The 20844-nt window shown below is 40.6% G+C and overlaps 1 protein-coding gene across 5 annotated transcripts in view; it reads left to right on the top strand.

Annotated features, from left to right (window-relative positions):
• MSH3 (mutS homolog 3) overlaps positions 1-20844 on the top strand; it is a 597715-nt gene that overhangs the window by 347162 nt on the left and 229709 nt on the right. For all 5 annotated transcript variants that reach the window (XR_003852288.1, XR_003852291.1, XM_029574170.1 and 2 more), the window contains exons 14-15: positions 4259-4446; positions 6325-6493. Coding sequence is in view for 3 of the 5 variants with exons in the window: in XM_029574170.1 (XP_029430030.1) it covers positions 4259-4446; positions 6325-6493 (357 nt within the window). In the remaining 2 variants the exon portion in view is untranslated. The remainder of the gene's footprint in view (positions 1-4258; positions 4447-6324; positions 6494-20844) is intronic.

The following is a 20844-nucleotide window of genomic DNA, read 5'->3' as shown; positions in this document are numbered from 1 at the left end:
GTTAAAATGCCACCTTAGCTACATTTTTAATTTGTGCCTTTAATGTCAATTTAGAGTCAGGAATGACGCCTAAGTTCCTTGCTTTGAACGTGATAGGGAGAGTAATGTTATCAAGAACAATTTGCGCTACACTCCCCATCTGGACATTCCTGTCAACCCAAAGAATCAGTTTTCAGTATATTTGAGGCTAATCTATTTTGAAATGGCCAACTATTAATAGTTTGAAAACAGATCTTACATTGATTACCTGGAAGGGTACCATCAGGCTTTACTTCTGCTATGGATGACATGTAAGTTATAAAATAAAAGCATTGAGCCATTTCTGAGGAGTTTAAAGGGTCTGAGGTAACTGGAGGGGAGTGTACAGTATAAACCAGGGGGGTTTGGAGGACCTAGCTGTTAACTGGGTGAGCTGATGGACAAATTGGTTAAACTGGCAATGGTGTGGACCTGCCCCCTTTTAAAATTCCCCAATTTATGTGGCAGAAGCAGGATTTACGTACCCATGTGTATGTCCACTTAAAATTTGACATGCAAGTGCGCGTGGCCAAGTTATTTTATAACAAGCCGCATATGTTATAAAATTGCATATCTCAGGACGCGCTAGCGTGCCATATTTGCACTGGCACGCTGGCGTGAAGGTTACCCTCTTAAAACTGAGTTTTACTCGCATAAATGCACTTAGGGATAGTAACTTTCAAACAGGCGTGCGGGTGCCCATATACGTGGCAATTTGATATCCTGCACACACATACATGCACATGTTATAAAATAGCCCTGGTGCTTGCATGTGTGCTCCTAATTTAAAACTTTTGCACGCACAGCAGCATAAGTCAGCTTTGGGATGCACAAGTGAGGGAATTTTATAAAAGGTGCACATTCAGCCCATGATCAATTTCACCAGTTTGCCCGGTCTAGAGCTAAATCCTCCCAACCCCCTGGGTTCGTTAGCCTGCATTCTCCCCAGTTAACTCAGACCCCTCAAACACTAGATGCCTGGAAATAGTTTTATGAAGACTTCCATCTCTTTCATAGCAGAAGTAAAGTTGCGATTGGCTCTACCTGGGCGCGCTTCCAGGTGCATAGCTACTTGTGCGCATATCTCTTGGCCCAGCCCCAGAATGCCAATGCCCTTTCCACATTCCGCCCCTTTTGTCTCCCCATGCGAGATATTCGCATATTGGTACTTGTGTGCACATATGGGCAGCTTATAAAATCAGGTGGACGCATGCATGTGCTACATGCACACCCATCTTCCAGTTTTGACGCCATTCCTGGTTTTTAAGATTCACTTTTAAGCAAGTTAATTGGCTTTTGAAAATTGCAATGATATATGCTACTTTTACAGGCATAAATCCTTTTTGAAAATTATTCCCATACTGTATATTGGGTATCCAAAACATTCTGTTCTTCCAAACATTTCAGAACACATTTCTCAAACACTTTTCTCAAAGAGGGAAAATTTGAGATAGGGCAGTAATTAGAGACCATATCTGGCAAAAGTGTAGAGTTCTTCTGTACTGATCTGATCGTTGCGCTCTTGTAAGATATCTGCTACAGTTCCCTCATTCAGTGATTTATGTATGTCATTTAATCCATTAATTACACCAAAACGTCATGTATCCTGAATGTGTATCACTGTATAATAAGAAAATGAGACAAATAAAAACAAAAGGCCAAGTATGATCTTAGGTGTTCTTTATATGTTGACAAACTAGTTCTGTGGTTGATATCCATTGTCCTGTAGGATACAGTGGGGACAGTCTATGAACTCAGTAATCAAGATGAATATCAAGCATCTATACAAAAAATGAATGTTAAGGCTTCACTTTATAATGTAGTCCATGCCAGCTGTAGATCTGCTATGTTATAAACTTGATAGCAAGGCAACTCCAGGATAGCAGCATGTAGAAAGATCCACAAAATCTTGACTCTGTTGTTACCAGCTATGAATCTCTTTATGGTCAATTTGTTATTTTTGAGAAATGAGAAGATCTTCTCTGTATCTTTGTACAGGGTGCTAGCCTGGTGGTGGTGTCTTTCTTCTCACATAGCGTTTACTGTATTTTGGTTCTGCAAAGTGGATTCTTCTACCAGTGGAAATTTTTGTGTGTGTGGTTTTTGGGTGGTTGTATCAGATGTCACTGGACTCCACTGATGGTATCCTTTTATATAAATGTTTTTGGTCCTTCAGTTTCCCGCTTATTCGGATCTGGGTTTTATTGGGCTACAGCACCATGAGTCTTCATTTGCAACTAGCTGAGTCTCCCTCACCCCCACTTTACTAATTGTTATGTTCCCTTCCCAACAAAGTCTGCCATTGCAACAGTCCTTGGCCAGAGGGCTACAAATCATACCTCCTTCCAAGCCCAGCTAACGTAGATCAGGGCTTCCCAAACCTATCCTGGGGATGCCATAGCTAGTCAGGGTTTCAGGATATCCACAACAAATATGCATGAGAAATGTATATATCATTGAGACTCCGTATTTGCAAATTTATGTCATGCATATTCATTGTGGATATCCTGAAAACCTTGACTGGCTGTGAGGTCCCCAGGACAGGTTTGGGAAGCCTCGACATAGGTACTAAGTCTGCTGATTGAGTGTCACTGTTAAGCATTTGCTGAAACTCCTTACATTCTTCACTCCATCCAGGGGCTGCAAATACTGCATCCATGGCATCTCCAACCCCACTCAGCCCAGGAAGCAGAAGCCAGGTCCACTAATTAACAACAGGTCCTCTGCATAACAGTTAACAGCACTTGCCATCGAGCTACCAGGCTGATCCCTGCTAATGAATCTTTTCTTTTCATCATCCAGTTACCGATCACGTATTATCTATTTATGTTAAGAGCTCATAAATTGTTAGATTGTAAGTAAGTGCACTGCTGAGGCGTTGATCAGGAAGAACATTAGCTGTCCGCCTTATCCTCCAGTACCCTGTGATTAAAGTTTTGAAGCAAGTGATCCCAAAGCACCTTGTAACCCAAAAGAAGAGAGTATGTGCCATTCCTGCTAAGCAATGTATTCTTTCACTAGCCTAATTTAACATAATCCTCTTCAATAATCTCTTCTTGTCACTAATAGAAAAGGAAGTGGTGTCAAAGCACTTCTCAAGAGTTTGGCTTAAAGCAAATTCTTATTTAACAATTGATGTGAGGTTTAGTCAGATTTTTGTTTTCTACACACTTAAGGGCTTATTTACTAAAGGTTTTCTCCCATTCTGTATCTATGGGAAAAATGCTTTTTTTTTTTTAATTGATGTTGCAGTGAATGTATAAGCTAGCATGTTCATAGAATTCAGTTGCATAGCAACATACAATAAAACCTTACATGTGAAACTGAGATTTTAATTGATACATACAGCTTAATTACGGAAAGTTCATAGGAAAGGAAGGGGGTGTAATTATGATATCTCTACCTGCGTTCTCTGAATCACTAAATAAAACACGTATATTATTTAAAGTTACATATGTGTAGTTTTGCATGCCAGCCCCAGCTGATGGCCAGAGCAGTGGCTCATGGTTAAAGATGGATGAATATATTCACAGCAAAACCCCCTCCCCCCCCGAAAAACTGTAAAAACTAGACTTTTTGCCATTGAGGGAAAATGTTCAAAAACTGTCTTCATGAACCATTTTGCCATCAATTTAATGGGACCTATTTGGATAAAAATAGCAGCAATCCCATCCATTCCTTCTATCTGCCACCCCCCCCCCCCACACACACACACAATAACACCTACCTACCCACCCCTCCAGGAGCCATCAGAGGCAAATATTTGTAAATTCAGCTCACAGCGTTATTGCTGTGGCACAGTTCAGTCATCTCTAGAAGCATTTTTACAAATTGTTTTCTTTATATGATTTTCTTTTCCTGTCGCTTTTCTTTTTATTTCCCCCCTTTTTCCTAACTCTGGGCCTTAGTCAAAGACAGTGGTTCTCAACCCTGTCCTGGGGACCCCCCCAGCCAGTCGGGGTTTTCAGGCTATCCACAATGAATATGCACGAGAGAAAATTTGCATACACTGCCTCCATAATATGCAAATTTTCTCTCGTGCATATTCATTGTGGATATCCTGAAAAACCCGACTGGCTGGGGGGGGGGGGGGTCCCCAGGACAGGGTTGAGAAGCACTGGTCAAAGAGGACTTTTTCCCATTCTGTGCCTGTGGACAAGAATCTTTATTGAAAATACAGGATGATCTCTTGATTAATCTTTTGATCTTCAAGTTCAAATAGCTTTTCCTTTCCCTTCAGTGTTCTACCCAGGAGTTCTTCCTGATCCTCAACACCCTGTGCCACCTGCAGGCCAAGCTTCAAGCCCTGGTTCCAGCCATTCAGGCCCAGGTGACATCCCTCCTGCTCCAGAAGAGCCTGCTGGAAGTTCCACAGCTTCTCAACTCCGTGCAGCGTTTCTTGAAGATACTAAATGAACAAGCCGCCAAGTAAGTGATGTCCCATCAGATCTTGGGGGTTCCACACATTTTGTGATCATAGCTAGGAGTCCATGACTGCAGTGTTGCCGGAAGTGTCGACTGGTGACAGGATATATTTCACCTCAGCAAAATTAGCAGCAGTATGATGAACTTGTAAGCCGACAACTCTACGGGTGGTCTTCCGGCAGCCTACCTAATGAGTACTGCTTGACTATTATGGGCTTTGTTTTTAATAGAGGGAAGGAGCCATGTATACAAGGGTATCATGAGGGTAGAAGGCCTCCATTTAAAAGTTTTTTTTTTTCATGCTTATAGTGTTTGCTTCAGATTGCTGTCTGAAAATTGCTTGTAATGACTTCATTTTCAGAATAGCAGTTCCCGGTAAGGACTTTTGTGTTGAATGATAAGCTTATGTACATATTTTCTATGCAGATCTTCTACAGAATGTGATGGGCTAGTACATGTCACTAATGTGATTGTATCTTTTCCATGGTACACTTATGCACTAGAGCGTGCTGAGATTAACTTTAGATCGTTGGTAGCTTTAAAAAAAAAAAAGAGAATAAGGAATCAGAAAGTCAATTAGATCCTAGCTACAGAAGAGGAACCAGGTGTATAAGCATTGCCAGTGGTCCAGTCAGATTTCTCTAGGTATGTGGTAGTACAACCTCCAGCTTCCCAGTGGCATTATATTTTCAAAGGACTTTGCCGTACACTGAAGTCCCTGTATTTGCCTTGGGTTAAGCTTTGTGGCACGGCCTCATATATCCATGTGTGCCAGCAGCATTTACTTTTCATGCAGTTCTGAAACGATCTGTCTCATAATGCAGCAGAGTAATACCTGGCAAGGTGGGAGGCCTGAAACCTCTGTGTAGTGGGAGAATTAACCCCTGGGTGAGATATCTGGACGTTATGGAAGGACGATGAAGTATTCGGCCCAGCACTTCACGCTTTCAAGATTGGCTTAGGCAGACGCCACTGGATGATTCCAAAACAAAAAAATGTACATGACAGAAATTTTTTGTTAAAAAAAAAAATTCTGGAAAAGAAGAGTTGGCTTATATCTTAGGGGAAAAAAACTAAAGCTATGGTGGCTGAATGCATTAGAGCAATAATTTAGCCTCTTTGTTTCTTGGTTTTAGTGCCCCTCCTCCTTTGATTTTTTTTCATACGTTTTCTTTCTAAAACATTTCATTTCTTATATTTTTATCTTCTGTTTGGAACAAAAGGTTTGTAACCTTTATAATGTCCTCATTTTGTGCTCCATTTTTTTTTCTCAAATCTTCCCCAAGTGTTCTCTTCAGCTGTTGTTGCTCTGTTTTTGGTTTAAGTGCCTGGCATTCTGCTAAGGATCAGCACTGCAGCACCCCAGTTTACCAATGCTTGTAATACGAGTAGTAACTGGGTATGAGTAGCTCTCTTAAAACCTTAAAATTAATGCCACTTCAGGGGGATCTTATGGGCTTAATTTAACTGTCAGCTGAATTAGCTATAAAACTGGCACTAGTTGCTAAAACTATAAAACTAGTTGTTAGTACATTAGCTATAAAGAATGTAAAAATAAATAAATAAAAGCCAAATTGGGAAAAGTCCGTGTTTCTATAAGGAATCCAAATGATAAGAAATTGCTCTTGAAGTCCAAGGCTGTATTTTTGGGTCTGTTAGTTGATGGTCAAATTCAGCATACGGATAAATTTACCATAGTTATAAGAGCTCGTTGTCCAACAAGTGTTAATGAATTTTGGCTGCAAATAGGCTGCGCAGATTACCACTACAGTTCAGAGTAGCAATCTGTTTATAGACTCTAATTCTGATGTGATCTTGGAAAGATGTCTGTGTGTGTATTCCAGGTAATACCGTTACACTCACTATATAAATGTTTTCTAGAGCAGGAGATAAGACGCAGCTATTTACGGACCTCACCGACTTTCCCATGATCAGTGAGAGGAGGAACGAGATTGAAAAATTGCTTTCCCGAATCCAAGGACATCTGCAGGAGATACGAAGGACACTAAAAATGCCTTCATTAACATATATTAAAGTCTCTGGACAAGAGGTAAAAAAAAAAAAAAAGGTGGTGGTTTTCGATAGATTGTTTCATAAAAGGCAACACCATGGTCAGCAGCTGGTAGGAGACCTTTATAAAGGGACACTGTCACATCCATTTGAGCAGAAAATCTTAAACTCGTAATCAACTCCTTTATATCATTTCAGTGTCTGTTCAGTGACAAGATATCACAAGCTGCAAAGAATTTAGCTTTCTCCAAGACCAGTATGACAATTAGAAGCGTACGCTAGCAAAAAAAAAAAAAAAAAAGAAAAGCATTTTTTTAAGCCAGAATTTTATTGTTGATAGCTGACAGAGCCATTCTTGGCAGTTTTAACTACTTTCAATTTAAAATTGTGCTTTATGAGAATGCTTTGCCTTTGGAGCTTCTATTTGGCGGAAATGTTTTGCAAAAGGTATGATGGGATTTCACTCCTAATGAGGGGATTTTTTTTTTTTTTTTTTTAATCTCCTCACCAGTGTGCTGTTCATTTTGTTGTGCAGTTTTGGGCAGGATGGCAAAGGATGCCCCTGGGCACAATTTGGTTTTAATTTTTAAGTAATTTTCTTTGCAGCCTTTCCCCAGTAAAAATCCTAAAATGCAATGCTTCAGTACGCAGTGAGGTTCTCTGAACTGGGTCTCTTTTTATTGATTTTGGAGCACATAGGCAAATTGCTATGGGGGGAGTAGGGGGTAGTTGTGCCACAGTTTTAGGATGGTACAGAAATAAGGCTAAAAGCAAAGCCAGCCCGAATCTTTAATGAATGGTGTCCAGCTCATGCTAGAAGAATATTTACAGTCTAAGAATGAAAGGGAAATAAAGCCATTATGACAAACAAATACCACAAAGTAATGGTGAAATGTTCTTTCTTTATTATGGCTTCATAGGAGGAATCCCTGAAATGAGATTGGCTGCTGAGAGACTTGACCCTATAGTGATAAGCCTGCATAATTATAAGAACCCTCCATGCTGCAAGGATTTTGTGTGTATGTGGGGGAGGGGAGGATGAATATGACTTAAGTTGGAGGAGTGAGACTTTTCCTGTACCACTCCCACAATTTAGCTTCTGCATTTAGTATTGCATTAGCTATATTCCAGAGAACAGAATGCAAATGCATCACTGTGAGCTTGTGTGAATGCTGGATGCAGGCCAGCTATTAGTCGTCCTGCTCACGGCGGCCCCTTGGTGGGATGATAGCAGTGTGATAGTGTGATGTCTCCTACTCCGATAGAGTAGGAGACATCACTTCTCCAAATCCAGATGTTCATAGTGTCTGCGGGACCGGAGAGGCACCTGCTGTAGGACTGAGGCGGGGGAAGGAGAGGAGATGGGGTGGCAGTGAGCCGAAAAGTTGATGATCAATAAGCAGCCTTCAAATGTGGATCTCACTCGGTCACGCTGAAGGAGCTGATTTAAAAGCATTAAATAGTATGGCAATTGCTCCATAGAATCATAAAGAGGTTCTCTGTGATAAAAGGAGAGTAAAATGAGATGCTGTATTCCATTACTGCCCCATTACATCCAAGAGAGAGAGAGAGAGATGCTGCCCTGCAGATCTCAGTCTGGAAACAGAGAATGGGGTTATCTGTTCATTGGCAACAATTACTTCACTTTGTCATTAGCTGGTTAACTTCTTTTTTCAAAAAGGCAACTTTTTAAGCAGAGCATATCATGCCTCATTAGTATAATGAATTGCTGCATGGCCATATTTGAATTTGACTGCTTATCGAGTTATAATATAAATGCTTGTTTTCTTCGCCTCTTGATCACTGATGGCATTTGTAAAAAAGGAGGAACAGGGATCTTTGTTCACTTTTTTTACTTTTGATGAATTTTTAGCAGAGTCCATTGAGCTTTGCTTTGAATAAATGTATTTGAAACTCAAAATAAATGCATTTCCAGCTCATGTGTGGGGAAAATTGAATGAGGATGATGTTTTATTTAAAAGTAAAACAACATATGTAGTCCCTCTTCTAGATGTAGCTAGGAAGACAAGGGCACACTCTGTATCAGGGCTGAAGTCTATGCACAATCCTAAACCCTGGTGTGGATTCTGGGAAAGAGGGAGAGGATAAACCTCCAAGGCATAGTGCAAGCCTATTTTCCAGTAGGTATAAGCTCAAACTCTATCTCTGTCTCCTTGCCAATAAACAGTCTGGACACACATGCAGTGTTCCAAAAATACAAGTTTTATTGTTTAGCTTGTTCAGTGGAAATGAGTTGGCACTAAATAGATTTTCTTCTTGTCATATCCATAATCATGGCACTGAACCTAGTCCAAAATGATTTGTATCTGTGTTACTTCCCCACAGGTCCCTTTTATTCTCATAGATGGAATATAAGGCTCCCCGGGATGCACTTGCTAACTTCATGGAGTGCCTCCTAGTCCTTCTATTATCCAAAAGAGTAAATAACCATTCTAGACCTCTCATGATTTTAAAGACCTCTATCATATCCCCCCTCAGCCGTCTCTTCTCCAAGAGGAGCAGCCCTAACCTCTTTAGCCTTTCCTCATAGGGAAGCTGTTCTATCCCCTTTATCAATTTGGTTGCTCTTCTCTGTACCTTCTCCATTGCAACTATATCTTTTTTGAGATGCGGCGACCAGAATTGTACATAGTACTCAAGGTGTGGTCTCACCAAGCAGCGTTATAGAGGCATTATGACATTTTCTGTTTTATTCACCATTCCTTTCCTAATAATTCCTAACATTCTGTTTGCTTTTTTGACTACACACTGAGCTGACAATTTTAATGTATTATCCACTATGATGCCTAGATCTTTTTCCTGGGTGGTAGCCCCTAATATGGAACTTAACATCGTGTAACTATTGCATGGGTTATTTTTCCATATATGCATCACCTTGCACTTGTCCAAATTAAATTTCATCTGCTATTTGGATGCCCAGTCTTCCAGTCTCGCAAATTTCTCCTGCAATTCATCACAATCTGCTTGTGATTTAACTACTCAGGATAATTTTGTATCATCTGCAAATTTGATTACCTCATTCATCGTATTCCTTTCCATATCATTTATAAATGATTGAAAAGCACCAGTAAAAGTACAGATCCCTGAGGCACTCCACTGTTTACCCTTTTCCACTGAGAAATTTGACCATTTAATCCTGCTCTGTTTCCTGTCTTTTAACCAGTTTGTAATCCACGAAAGGACTTCGCCTCCTATCCCATGACTTTTTAATTTTCTTAGAAGCCTCTCATGAGGGACTTAGTCAAATGCCTTCTGAAAATCCAGATACACTACATCTACCGGTTCACCTTTATCCACATGTTTATTAACCCCCTTCAAAAAAAATGAAACATATTTGTGAGGCAGGAATTCCCTTGGGTAAATCCATGATGACTGTGTTCCATTAAACCATGTCTTTCTATATGTTCTGTGATTTTGATGTTTAGAATAGTTTCCAATATTTTTCCTGGCACTGAAATCAGGCTCACTGTTCTATAGTTTCCTGGAATGCCCATGGAGCCCTTTTTAAATATTGGGGTTACATTGGCCACCCTCCAGTCTTCAGGTACAATGGATGATTTTAATGATAGGTTACAAATTTTAAATAAAAGATCTGAAATTTTCATTTTTTAGTTCCTTCAGAACCCTGGTGTTCATGCCATCCGGTCCAGGTGATTTGCTACTTTGTTGTATTTGTCAATCTGGCCTACTATATCTTTCAGGTTCACAGTGATTTTGGTTAGGTTCATCTGGCCCATCACCCTTGAAAACCATCTCTAGAACTGGTATCTCCCCAACATCCTCATTAGGATACACAGAAGCAAAGAATTAATTTAGTCTTTCTGCAATGGCCTTATTTTACCTAAGAGCCACTTTAACCCCTTGGTCATCTAACAGTCCAACTGACTCCCTCACAGGTTTCTTGCTTCAGATATACTTTAAAATGTTTTTATTATGAGTTTTTGTCTCTGCGGCCAACTTAATTTCAAATTCTCTCTTAGTCTGCTTTTATCAGTGTTTTAAACTTAACTTGACATTGTTTATGCATTTTCCTATTTTCTAAGAAAGGTGCCTTCCTTCCACCTTTCTTAATGCATGGAATACATCTGAACTGCATTTCTAAGACTGTATTTTTAAACACTGTACACGCCTGTTGTACACTTTTAACCTTTGCAGCTACACCTTTCAGTTTTTTCTAACTATTTTCCTCATTTTATCAAAGTTTCCCTTTTGAAAATTTAATGGTAGAGCTGTAGATTTACATATTGTACCCCTTCTAGTCATTAGTTCAAATTTGATCATGTTTTGATCACTATTGCTAAGTGGCCCCACCACCGTTACCTCTCTCTCCAATTCCTGCATTCCACTAATAATTAAATCTAAAATAGCTCCCTCTTTTGTTGGTTCCTGACCCAATTTCTCCATGAAGCAGTCATTTATTCCATCCAGGAACTTTGTCTCTAGCATGTCCTGATGTTACATTAATTTTTATTTTATTTATTTATTTAAAGCTTTTCTATACCGGCATTCATGATACAATCATATCATGCCGGTTTACAAAGAACAGGGGGGTGCAATAACTTTGTTCTTTTAACAAGTGCAGAGGAAGCAAAAGTTACAATATAACAGGGTTGTTGAAACTGGGGAAGGAAGAAGAGAAACAATAGACATGGATAATAGAATCTTTACAGAAATACATTAATTTACATTGTGCTGTAATGTCTCTTTATGTATAATATTTACATAATGCAGTAAAGTCTCTCAATGAATATTAGACTCGGGAAAAGCTTGTTTAAATAGCCAAGTCTTAAGCCTTTTTCTGAATGTTAATAGGCAAGGTTCAAGTCTAGATCAGGTGGTAAGGTATTCCAAAGAGAGGGGCCCGCTGTAGAAAAGGCCCGGTCTCTGAATGCTATAAGGTGTGTTGATTTAGTTGGGGGAACAGTCAGGGATCCTTTGTAGGCTTCTCTGATGGGTCTGGATGATGTATGTAGTTTGAGGGGGATTTGTATGTTGAGAGGGGCTTGGGAGTGGATGGATTTATGGATGATGGTGATGGACTTGTGTAGGATTCTGTAGTGTATTGGCAGCCAGTGTAGATTTATTAGAATGGGAGAGATGTGGTCTCTTCTTCTGGAATTTGTCAGAATTCTGGCTGCCGCATTCTGGAGCATCTGAAGTGGTTTGATGGATGAGGATGGGAGACCTAGTAAGATGGAGTTGCAATAATCCATCTTGGAGAATATTATGGATTGTAGGACTGTTCGGAAGTCATGAAAGTGTAGGAGTGGTTTCATTCTTTTGATTACCTGCGGCTTGTAGAAGCAGTTCTTAGTTGTGTTGTTAATAAATGTTTTTAAATTCAGATGTTTGTTTATTATTACCCCAAGGTCTCTAGCTTGTGTAACCATGGTGTTGACTGGAGCAATTTGTGGGGAGTTGCTGTTTTCGGGGGTGATGAGAAGGAGTTCCAATTTGGCTGAGTTTAGAATTAGGTTTAGGTTTGCGAGGAGTCTGTTTACCCAGTCAATATTGGGGTAATTGAAATCTCCTATTATTACTGCACTGCTAAATTGGTTAGCTTCCCTGATTTCTCTTAGCATTTCATCATCTATCTGATCATTTTGGCCAGGTGTATGGTAGAATACTTCTATTACTATACTCTTACCCAACAGATATGGGATTTCTACCCAGATAGATTCTGAGCATTTAGTCTCATGTATGATTTTTATCCTGTTGGACTCTATATCCTCCCGGATATAAAGTGCCACACCCCCACCAAGTTGATCTTCCCTGGCATTTGATATAATTTATACCCTGATATAGCACTGTCCCATTAGTTATTCACCTTCCACCAGGTCTATGAGATGCCAATTATGTCTATGTCATCATTCACTGCTGTACCCTCTAACTCTCCCATCTTTCTGAGCATTTGGATCTGTTGATGCTGTTAGATATGTTTAGAGGCCTATAATAGCAGCTGTGTGTGTAATCTATTTTTATAAGGCCCATACCACCTTCAGCTGTTGGAATGCACAGTCTTGGCAGATATTGTTTTCTTGTTTATACATCTAACCGTTTTAGATCTCCTATGTGGTGTGTCTAGTTTTCTTCTCTCCTCCCGGCTCTGGGTTCCATTTGGCATCCACTACTCTTCTTCCAAAATGTTTTCAGATGGCATAAGACTTGCTCTGTCAGATCATAAAGAACTGCAAACAGGAGAAATCCTCCTTTTCCCCCATACTTCTGTCTTTAGGGCAAGAAGGGTGAACAAAACTTTCCAACATGAGTTGGGTATGAGTCAGAAAACTGATCTTTTTGCATTCTAAACTACTCAGCAAAGGTGTTGAGTAAATACTGAATAAGATTAGGAGAACGACAAACATCAGCTCCTTCTTGTCCAGCTTCCAAACCAAAAATCCAGACTGAAACTATGCAGGAAAGAATCAATCAGTGCAGTAGGCTCCAGTAGGGGAACTGTTTTGTACTAATTTACCTTAGAAGCACATTATAAATTAAAAGGGAAGAGCTCAGTAACCCACATTCCAGTGGGAACACTGAGAGGAGAGGATCACCTTGCTGGTGGCTGAAAGGAATTAGTAAGTTTTTGCTTGGGACATTGTCTTTTTTAAAAGTATTGGGGCAAAGTTAACTATCTGGGAATATTATTTAGTGTGTTTGTGCCTTTAATAGTCAGAAAGGCAGTGAATAAACAAGTTAGACTGTTTGTATTTTTAAATAGTCAGTCAATAGGTAGCTAGTAAGCAGTGTAGGTAGTGTGTTTATTTTTAAAAGTCTGCAGAACTGAGTGTTCTGCAGACTTTAAAGAACTGAGTGTTTGTATTGAAAAAAAAAAATCCCAAACCCAAAAGGTAGCCAGAAGCTAGAAATAAGCTAGGAGCAGTGTATACCTAAGTAAAAAAGTTGAATAGTTCAGCTCAGTTACTCACCTTGGAAAGGTGTTGAGATAGTGTAATTGGATTTGAATAGGGACCAACATTTGTTAATCAAGAGAGCAGTGAGTCACTCTGGCTGACTAACTGAAGTTAGACTGTTTGTATTTTCCAACCCTCCCACCCCTTGCTCATCCCTTAATTTATAGGCAGGTGCCAATTTCACAAAAAACAAACCAACAAAAACTTTATTGAGAATTTGATCAGGCCCCAGTAGGCCACTACCAGACACATAGTGAATTCTCTAATACATTTAAAGGACGTTAGACACATTCCTACTCCCATAGCAACCTAAAACTTAACTAGGAACTGATCAAAATTGAGATGAAGGCAGCAGTCCAGCAGCAAGAGGGGGGGCTTCCCAGTCTTTTGCATAGAGTGTCACATTTATGATTTTTTACCCACCGGTGAGAAGTTGTACATCTGCATGCAATGCAAAGAGCTCCTGGCTCTCAGAGAACAAGTCCGATCTCTGGAGGCTAGAGTGGTAGACCTGGAGGAGCTGAGGCAGACAGGTATATAGATGAGACCTTCAGGGACATAGTAGTCAAGTCTCAACTTCAGACTGGCAGCCCTGGTGCTGCCTTGGAGGAAGAAGGTCTCATGATGGGAGAGCACCAACCAGGTGCAGCAGGAAAGGATCCTGTAGCAAGGACCTGCTCTCCAGGTGATGCATTGTCCTTTCGCACTGAGGATTTCTCCCCAAGGTCTACTGCCCAGGAGGGAAGGATTAGGTCGGCCGTCATAGTTGGAATGTAGATAGCTGGGTGGCTGGTGGGCGTGAGTATCGCCTGGTAACATGCCTACCTGGTGCGAAGGTGGCGGACCTCACGCATCACCTAGATAGGATTTTAGACAGTGCTGGGCAGGAGCCGGCTGTCGTGGTACATGTGGGCACCAATGATATAGGAAAATGTGGGAGGGAGGTTCTGGAAGCCAAATTTAGGATCTTAGGTAGAAAGCATAAATCCAGAACCTCCAGGGTAGCATTCTCTGAAATGCTCCCTGTTCCACGCGCAGGTCACCAGAGGCAGGCAGAGCTCCGGAGTCTCAATGTGTGGATGAGACGATGGTGCAAGGAAGAGGGATTCAGTTTTGTTAGGAACTGGGGAACCTTTTGGGGAAGGGGGAGTCTCTTCCGAAGGGATGGGCTCCACCTTAACCAGGGTGGAACCAGGCTGCTGGCGCTAATCTTTAAAAAGGAGATAGAGCAGCTTTTAAACTAGAACAAAGGGGAAAGCCGACAGTCGCTCAGCAGTGCATGGTTCGGAGAGAGGTATCTTCAAAGGATACTAATGATGCATTAGAATTAGGGCATCCTGACAGTGAGGTTCCAATAATTAGAAAAATAGTCCAAGTGCCTGTAACTAAAAACTCACCTGAGCTAAAAACTCCCTATCAATTAAAATCCCTATCAATTAAAAAGCAGAATGAAAATACAAACAAAAAACAAACTTTGAAATGTTTGTATGCTAATGCCAGAAGTCTAAGAAGTAAGATGGGAGAATTAGAAGGTATAGCAGTGAATGATGACATAGACTTAATTGGCATCTCAGAGACATGGTGGAAAGAGGATAACCAATGGGACAGTGCTATACCGGGGTACAAATTATATCACAATGACAGAGAGGAGCACCCGGGAGGAGGTGTGGCGCTTTATGTCCGGGGTGGCATAGAGTCCAAAAGGATAAACATCCTGCATGAGACTAAATACAAAATTGAATCTTTATGGGTAGAAATCCCTTGTGTGTCGGGGAAGACTATAGTGATAGGGGTATACTACTGTCCACCTGGTCAAGATGGTGAGACGGACAGGGAAATGCTAAGAGAAATTAGGGAAGCTAACCAAATTGGTAGTGCGGTAATAATGGGAGATTCAATTACCCCAATATTGACTGGGTAAATGTATCATCAGGACACGCTAGAGAGATAACGTTCCTGGATGGAATAAATGATAGCTTTATAGAGCAATTGGTTCAGGAACCGACAAGAGAGGGAGCAATTTTAGATCTAATTCTCAGTGGAGCACAGTACTTGGTGAGAGAGGTAATGGTGGTGGGGCCGCTTGGCAATAGTGATCATAATATGATCAAATTTGATTTAATGACTGGAAGAGGAACAGTGTGCAAATCCAAGGCTCTCGTGCTAAACTTTCAAAAGGGAAACTTTGATAAAATGAGAAAAATTTTTAGAAAAAAACTGAAAGGAGCAGCTACAAAAGTAAAAAATGTCCAAGAGGTGTGGTCATTGTTAAAAAATACCATTTTAGAAGCACAGTCTAGATGTATTCCACACATTAAGAAAGGTGGAAAGAAGGCAAAACGATTACCGGCATGGTTAAAAGGGGAGGTGAAAGAAGCTATTTTAGCCAAAAGATCTTCATTCAAAAATTGGAAGAAGGATCCAACAGAAGAAAATAGGATAAAGCATAAACGTTGGCAAGTTAAATATAAGATATTGATAAGACAGGCCAAGAGAGAATTTGAAAAGAAGTTGGCTGAAGAGGCAAAAACTCACAGTAAAAACTTTAAAAAATATATCAGAAGCAGAAAGCCTGTGAGGGAGTCAGTTGGACCGCTAGATGATCGAGGGGTTAAAGGGGCACTTAGAGAAGATAAGGCCATCACAGAAAGATTAAATGATTTCTTTGCTTCGGTGTTTACTGAAGAGGATGTTGGGGAGGTACCCGTAATGGAGAAGGTTTTCATGGGTAATGATTCAGATGGACTGAATAAAATCACGGTGAACCTAGAAGATGTGGTAGGCCTGATTGACAAACTGAAGAGTAGTAAATCACCTGGACCGGATGGTATACACCCCAGAGTTCTGGAGGAACTAAAAAATGAAATTTCAGACCTATTAGTAAAAATTTGTAACCTATCATGAAAATCATCCATTGTACCTGAAGACTGGAGGATAGCAAATGTAACCCCAATATTTAAAAAGGGCTCCAGGGGCGATCCGGGAAACTACAGACCGGTTAGCCTGACTTCAGTGCCAGGAAAAATAGTGGAAAGTGTTCTAAACATAAAAATCACAGATCATATAGAAAGACATGGTTTAATGGAACAAAGTCAGCATGGCTTTACCCAAGGCAAGTCTTGCCTCACAAATCTGCTTCACTTTTTTGAAGGAGTTAATAAACATGTGGATAAAGGTGAACCGGTAGATGTAGTATACTTGGATTTTCAGAAGGCATTTGACAAAGTTCCTCATGAGAGGCTTCTAGGAAAAGTAAAAAGTCGGTGTCTAAAGCGTGCTGCTAATTGAAGCACTTGTGACCCCAGCTGAAGGTTATGTGACCCCCATGTGGGATCCCGAGTCACAGTTTGGGAAGTCATGTATTACACTGAAATTCCCTTAACGAACAATGTCATAACCATGTGCTAATTTCTATACCAGAGAAGGAAAGTTGGCCTTGTGAAATGTTCACAGCGCTCCTTGTTTACTTTCTAGGCTTCTAAATTCAGAGTATGCTGCTTCTGAAATGTTCCTGCTGTATTTTGACACGTCTTTGTCATTGAGGAGAAATGTGTGTTATGAGCTAAGTTTCATAAACTTCCAGGCATGGCAAGCCAATGAATTTTTTTTCATGACAGCTAAAATGTAGATGCTGAATATGGGAAGTGCCTTGGTAGAGGAGAGTCCTTCAAACTTAATCAGACATGATTAATCCTTTCTCCTTTCACAGGTCTGCTGGAAGAGGATTACATGCTCATTAGATTTGATTGATGGCTTCCAGTTTGTTATTCAGCACCAAATTACCTCTGCAGAGTGCTAGTTTAATCTGAATAGATGGCCTCACCCATGTGACTTGGTAAAAGTCAGGGCTCAAGAAGATTCCTTGCTTAGTTGCAGGTTTGCTAACTTAAAAGCCCATGAAATAAGGTGTGTTTTGCAGAACGCACAGTTTTACCTTAGCTGTGCATGCATTTTGTGCACCTAAACCTTACTGTCAATGCAGCAAAGCGTTTTATTGCACATAAAATGTGCATGTAAAACTATGCATTATGCTTAGCACCCTTGGTTGGAAATCTCAAACAAATGAGGGCATTATGCATTACCCCCAATGCAGAGAGAAATGCTGGTCTAACCCAGGTTTTATTAGCACTGGAAATCTTACTCCTGGTCAGAGATGGAGTAAAGTGTATAGTGTGATGGTGTGAGCGATCAGGACACAGCCAAGGTCTGGCGTTAGCACATCCTTCAGTTCCACTGCCTTTCGGAATTCAGCTTCCAGTTTAGTGGACGTGGCATCAAAGAACTGTGAGAGACCCTAATCTTAGTGCGCATTTGTATGCAGTATGGTCAAATGGTAAAACGTAAAATACAAAGCCCTTAAAATGGAAAGCGTGTTTCAACGTTGTACCTGTCTGCAGTGCACATCCAGACATCTCCTGCAAGATTTCAGGATGAGAGGTAGCTTAAATGGACTTTGTGACGTACAAATTGTAAAATAGTAGGAACCTGAAAGAAAAGCCATTTAAGCCATGAGGTAAATATGCTGAGCTGCTGATGTTGTGTTTGGTAGGGTTTCATATCAAAAATTGGCCTAATATAACTAAACAATGTCCGCTAGACTTTTGCCATTTCATTATAATCTATCTATCAAGCCGATTCAGTAAAACATGCGCGAGAGCTGGTGCTCCGAGTTGAGCGCCTGCTCTCCCGATGCGCTCCCAGGCACTTCTCATGGGCATGCGGTTTTTTATTTAAATTAGGTGTCTTGCTAATAAAGAGGCGCTAGGAATAATAGTGCGTCCCTAGCGCCTCCTTATTAGCAGAAGCGGCGGCTGTCAGCGGATCTGACAACCAATGCTTAATTTTACCGATGTCAGTTCTTGAACCCGCTGACAGCCACGGATTCAGAAAACGGATGCCAGCAAAATTGAGCGTCCGTTTTCGAACCCGCCGATGAGTGGGCAGATTTTATTTTTTTTGGATTTTTTTATTTTTGGTGCCTCCAACTTAATATCACTATGTCTGCTTTTCTGTACACTTTCCCGGTGCTTTCTAAGATTAACGCCTGCCTTTGGGCAGGCATTAATTTCTGTGAGTAAAATATGCGGCTTGGCCGCATATTGACCTTGGGCAAATCACTTTACCCTACATTGCCTCAGGTACAAAAACTTAGATTGTAAGCCCTCTGGGGATAGGGAAATACCTACAGTACCTGAATGTAAACCGGTGTGATATCTCAGTTGAGATGAATGTTGGTATATAAAAATAATAAAATAAAATAAAATAAATAAATAGATATTCCGGGGTAATAACTAATAGGCTCATCAACATGCATTTGCATGTGATGAGCGCTATTAATTTCAGGGTGGTTGGCTACGCGTTTTCCACGCGCTATTACCCCTTACAGTATAAGGGGTAATAATGGCGTGTCTAAAACGCGCAGCCAAATGGAGCTAAATGGTATGCTCGGCCGAGCGCAACATTCTGTATTGGCCTGTATATATATATATATATAGAGAGAGAGAGAGAGAAGGCTTGTCAGTCTCACTATCATGTCTGCCGGTAACCACCATGTGGCACCTGGAATAATGGAAGGTGCAAAGACAGTATGCTCTGTCTGCAAAGCACACACACATGTACACATAGGCAGACACACACACACAGAATGTAATTGACCAGACAATCTGAGGAATGATAGGTAGTGTTTGCTAATAAGCTGTCTGCTAAGCCCTGTCTCTCACACTTCCACACACAGGACAGGTAGGCATTGTTACAGACACATAGGCACACGTACATATGCGCACAAAAGTGCACGCAAGGTTGCGCTAGCATGCAGAAGTGTGCACAAGCATGCAGAAATGCACACAAACTCATAAACGCAAACAAGCTCACAAAAGTACACATAGGCTTGCACACATTCACAGATTTGCACAAGCAAGCAAACACACACATATGGGCAGACACATACACTTGCAGGCTGAGGCCCCCCATACACACACAGGTAGAGACATGTGCATGCACACATACACACAGGTTGTTATAGACCAGACTGCCCAAGTAATGGTGGGCACTTTTCGCTAGTTATTCTGTAGATTATACAGCATGAATATGTAGGTTTGTTCATGCTTCGCCCCCCTCCCCCCCCAAATTAAAATGTGCATTCAGCCTTTGCTGAATGGGCATTTTAACTCTGTGTACACACATTTACATTTCAAATGCATTAGTGTAACATTGGCTTACTGCATCGGAATTAAAAAAAAAAAAAAAAAAAAAGGAGCTTGTGCAATCGAAAACCATGCTGAATTTCAGCGCACAGTTTTAGCACTCATTTTTCTGCATCATCCTGTAAAATAGTCAGATTTTCACGCTTGTGTGCCTAACACACATTGAAGAGCATGCCAGGAAAGTATGCCTCACCCAGGACATGTGCATGGCTGCACGGTCATGATGTCCAGGCATTTGGAGCTGTAGCAGGAAAAATGACCCCCTCATTATTTAAGTGCTCTTAATAGAGCTGCCAAAATAAAACTGCCAGATCAGTGCTAATAATCCAGGAGGGATACCTAGTTCCTAACTTGAAAAAATATATGCACTGTTGCCACCTTAGAAATCCTTTTCTTTTTTTTTTAACACCCTTCATTTTTTATGTTTTTTCTTGCAGTGCTAATTGTGCTGTGTTTATGTGAATAATCTCTTTATGAGTGTTTCCTAACTTTTGGGTTACATGTGTAAATGTAACATACTATCCTAGCAATTTTCAAAGCCATTTTTGCGCATAAAGTGCATTTCCATGTGAATATCCTATGGACAATTCAATGGCCTATATTGTAGCAATTTTCAAAAGCCCACTTACATGGGTAAAGTACATTTACACCTGTAAATGTTTGTAAAATCAGGCCCTTAATTTTTTTTTCTTTCACTGCAAAGAAAACAAATGTGCATGAGTAAAATTTAGAGGCACTAGTCTCTGTGTGTTTTCCAGATTTAATTTTCTGGGCCAGCTTTAAGTTTCAAACACATGCAGGGCAATGAAGTGAAAGTTAGTTTGCTTGTAGAATGTTGAAGTAGGATATTCCATGCCCCACCCCAATCAAAGGGTTTCATTTCCTTCAACTTCTACAAGGGAAAAAAAAAAATGCCCCAGCAAAATGGGTGTGATCAGAAGCTTGTAGGAAAACAGCACTGTGGGAACTTTTATTCTGATTCTTACATTTAACTTTAAGGGGGGGTGTTTCACAGTGCTTTATGCCAAAGATCCGCCTGTACATTTGTTTTCTGTGGATTTTATTTTCACAGCCTGAAGATGCAGGAAAAAAAACACAAAATCTGTGCTATTTCAGAACCCTGCAAGCACAGGGACTGGCAGGCCTTCTGCACTTTCTTTTTATTTAAAATATTTGTATGTCTACCCGCCCATAATCGGATGCCTGTTTTTGCCTTACTGCTTGAAGCTGAAAGTGGGATGTCAGGCATGACT

The sequence above is a fragment of the Rhinatrema bivittatum genome, chromosome 1 (genome assembly GCF_901001135.1).
Source record: "Rhinatrema bivittatum chromosome 1, aRhiBiv1.1, whole genome shotgun sequence".
In the NCBI taxonomy this organism is placed as follows: domain Eukaryota; kingdom Metazoa; phylum Chordata; class Amphibia; order Gymnophiona; family Rhinatrematidae; genus Rhinatrema; species Rhinatrema bivittatum.
This window is presented reverse-complemented; position numbering and strand designations above follow the sequence as displayed.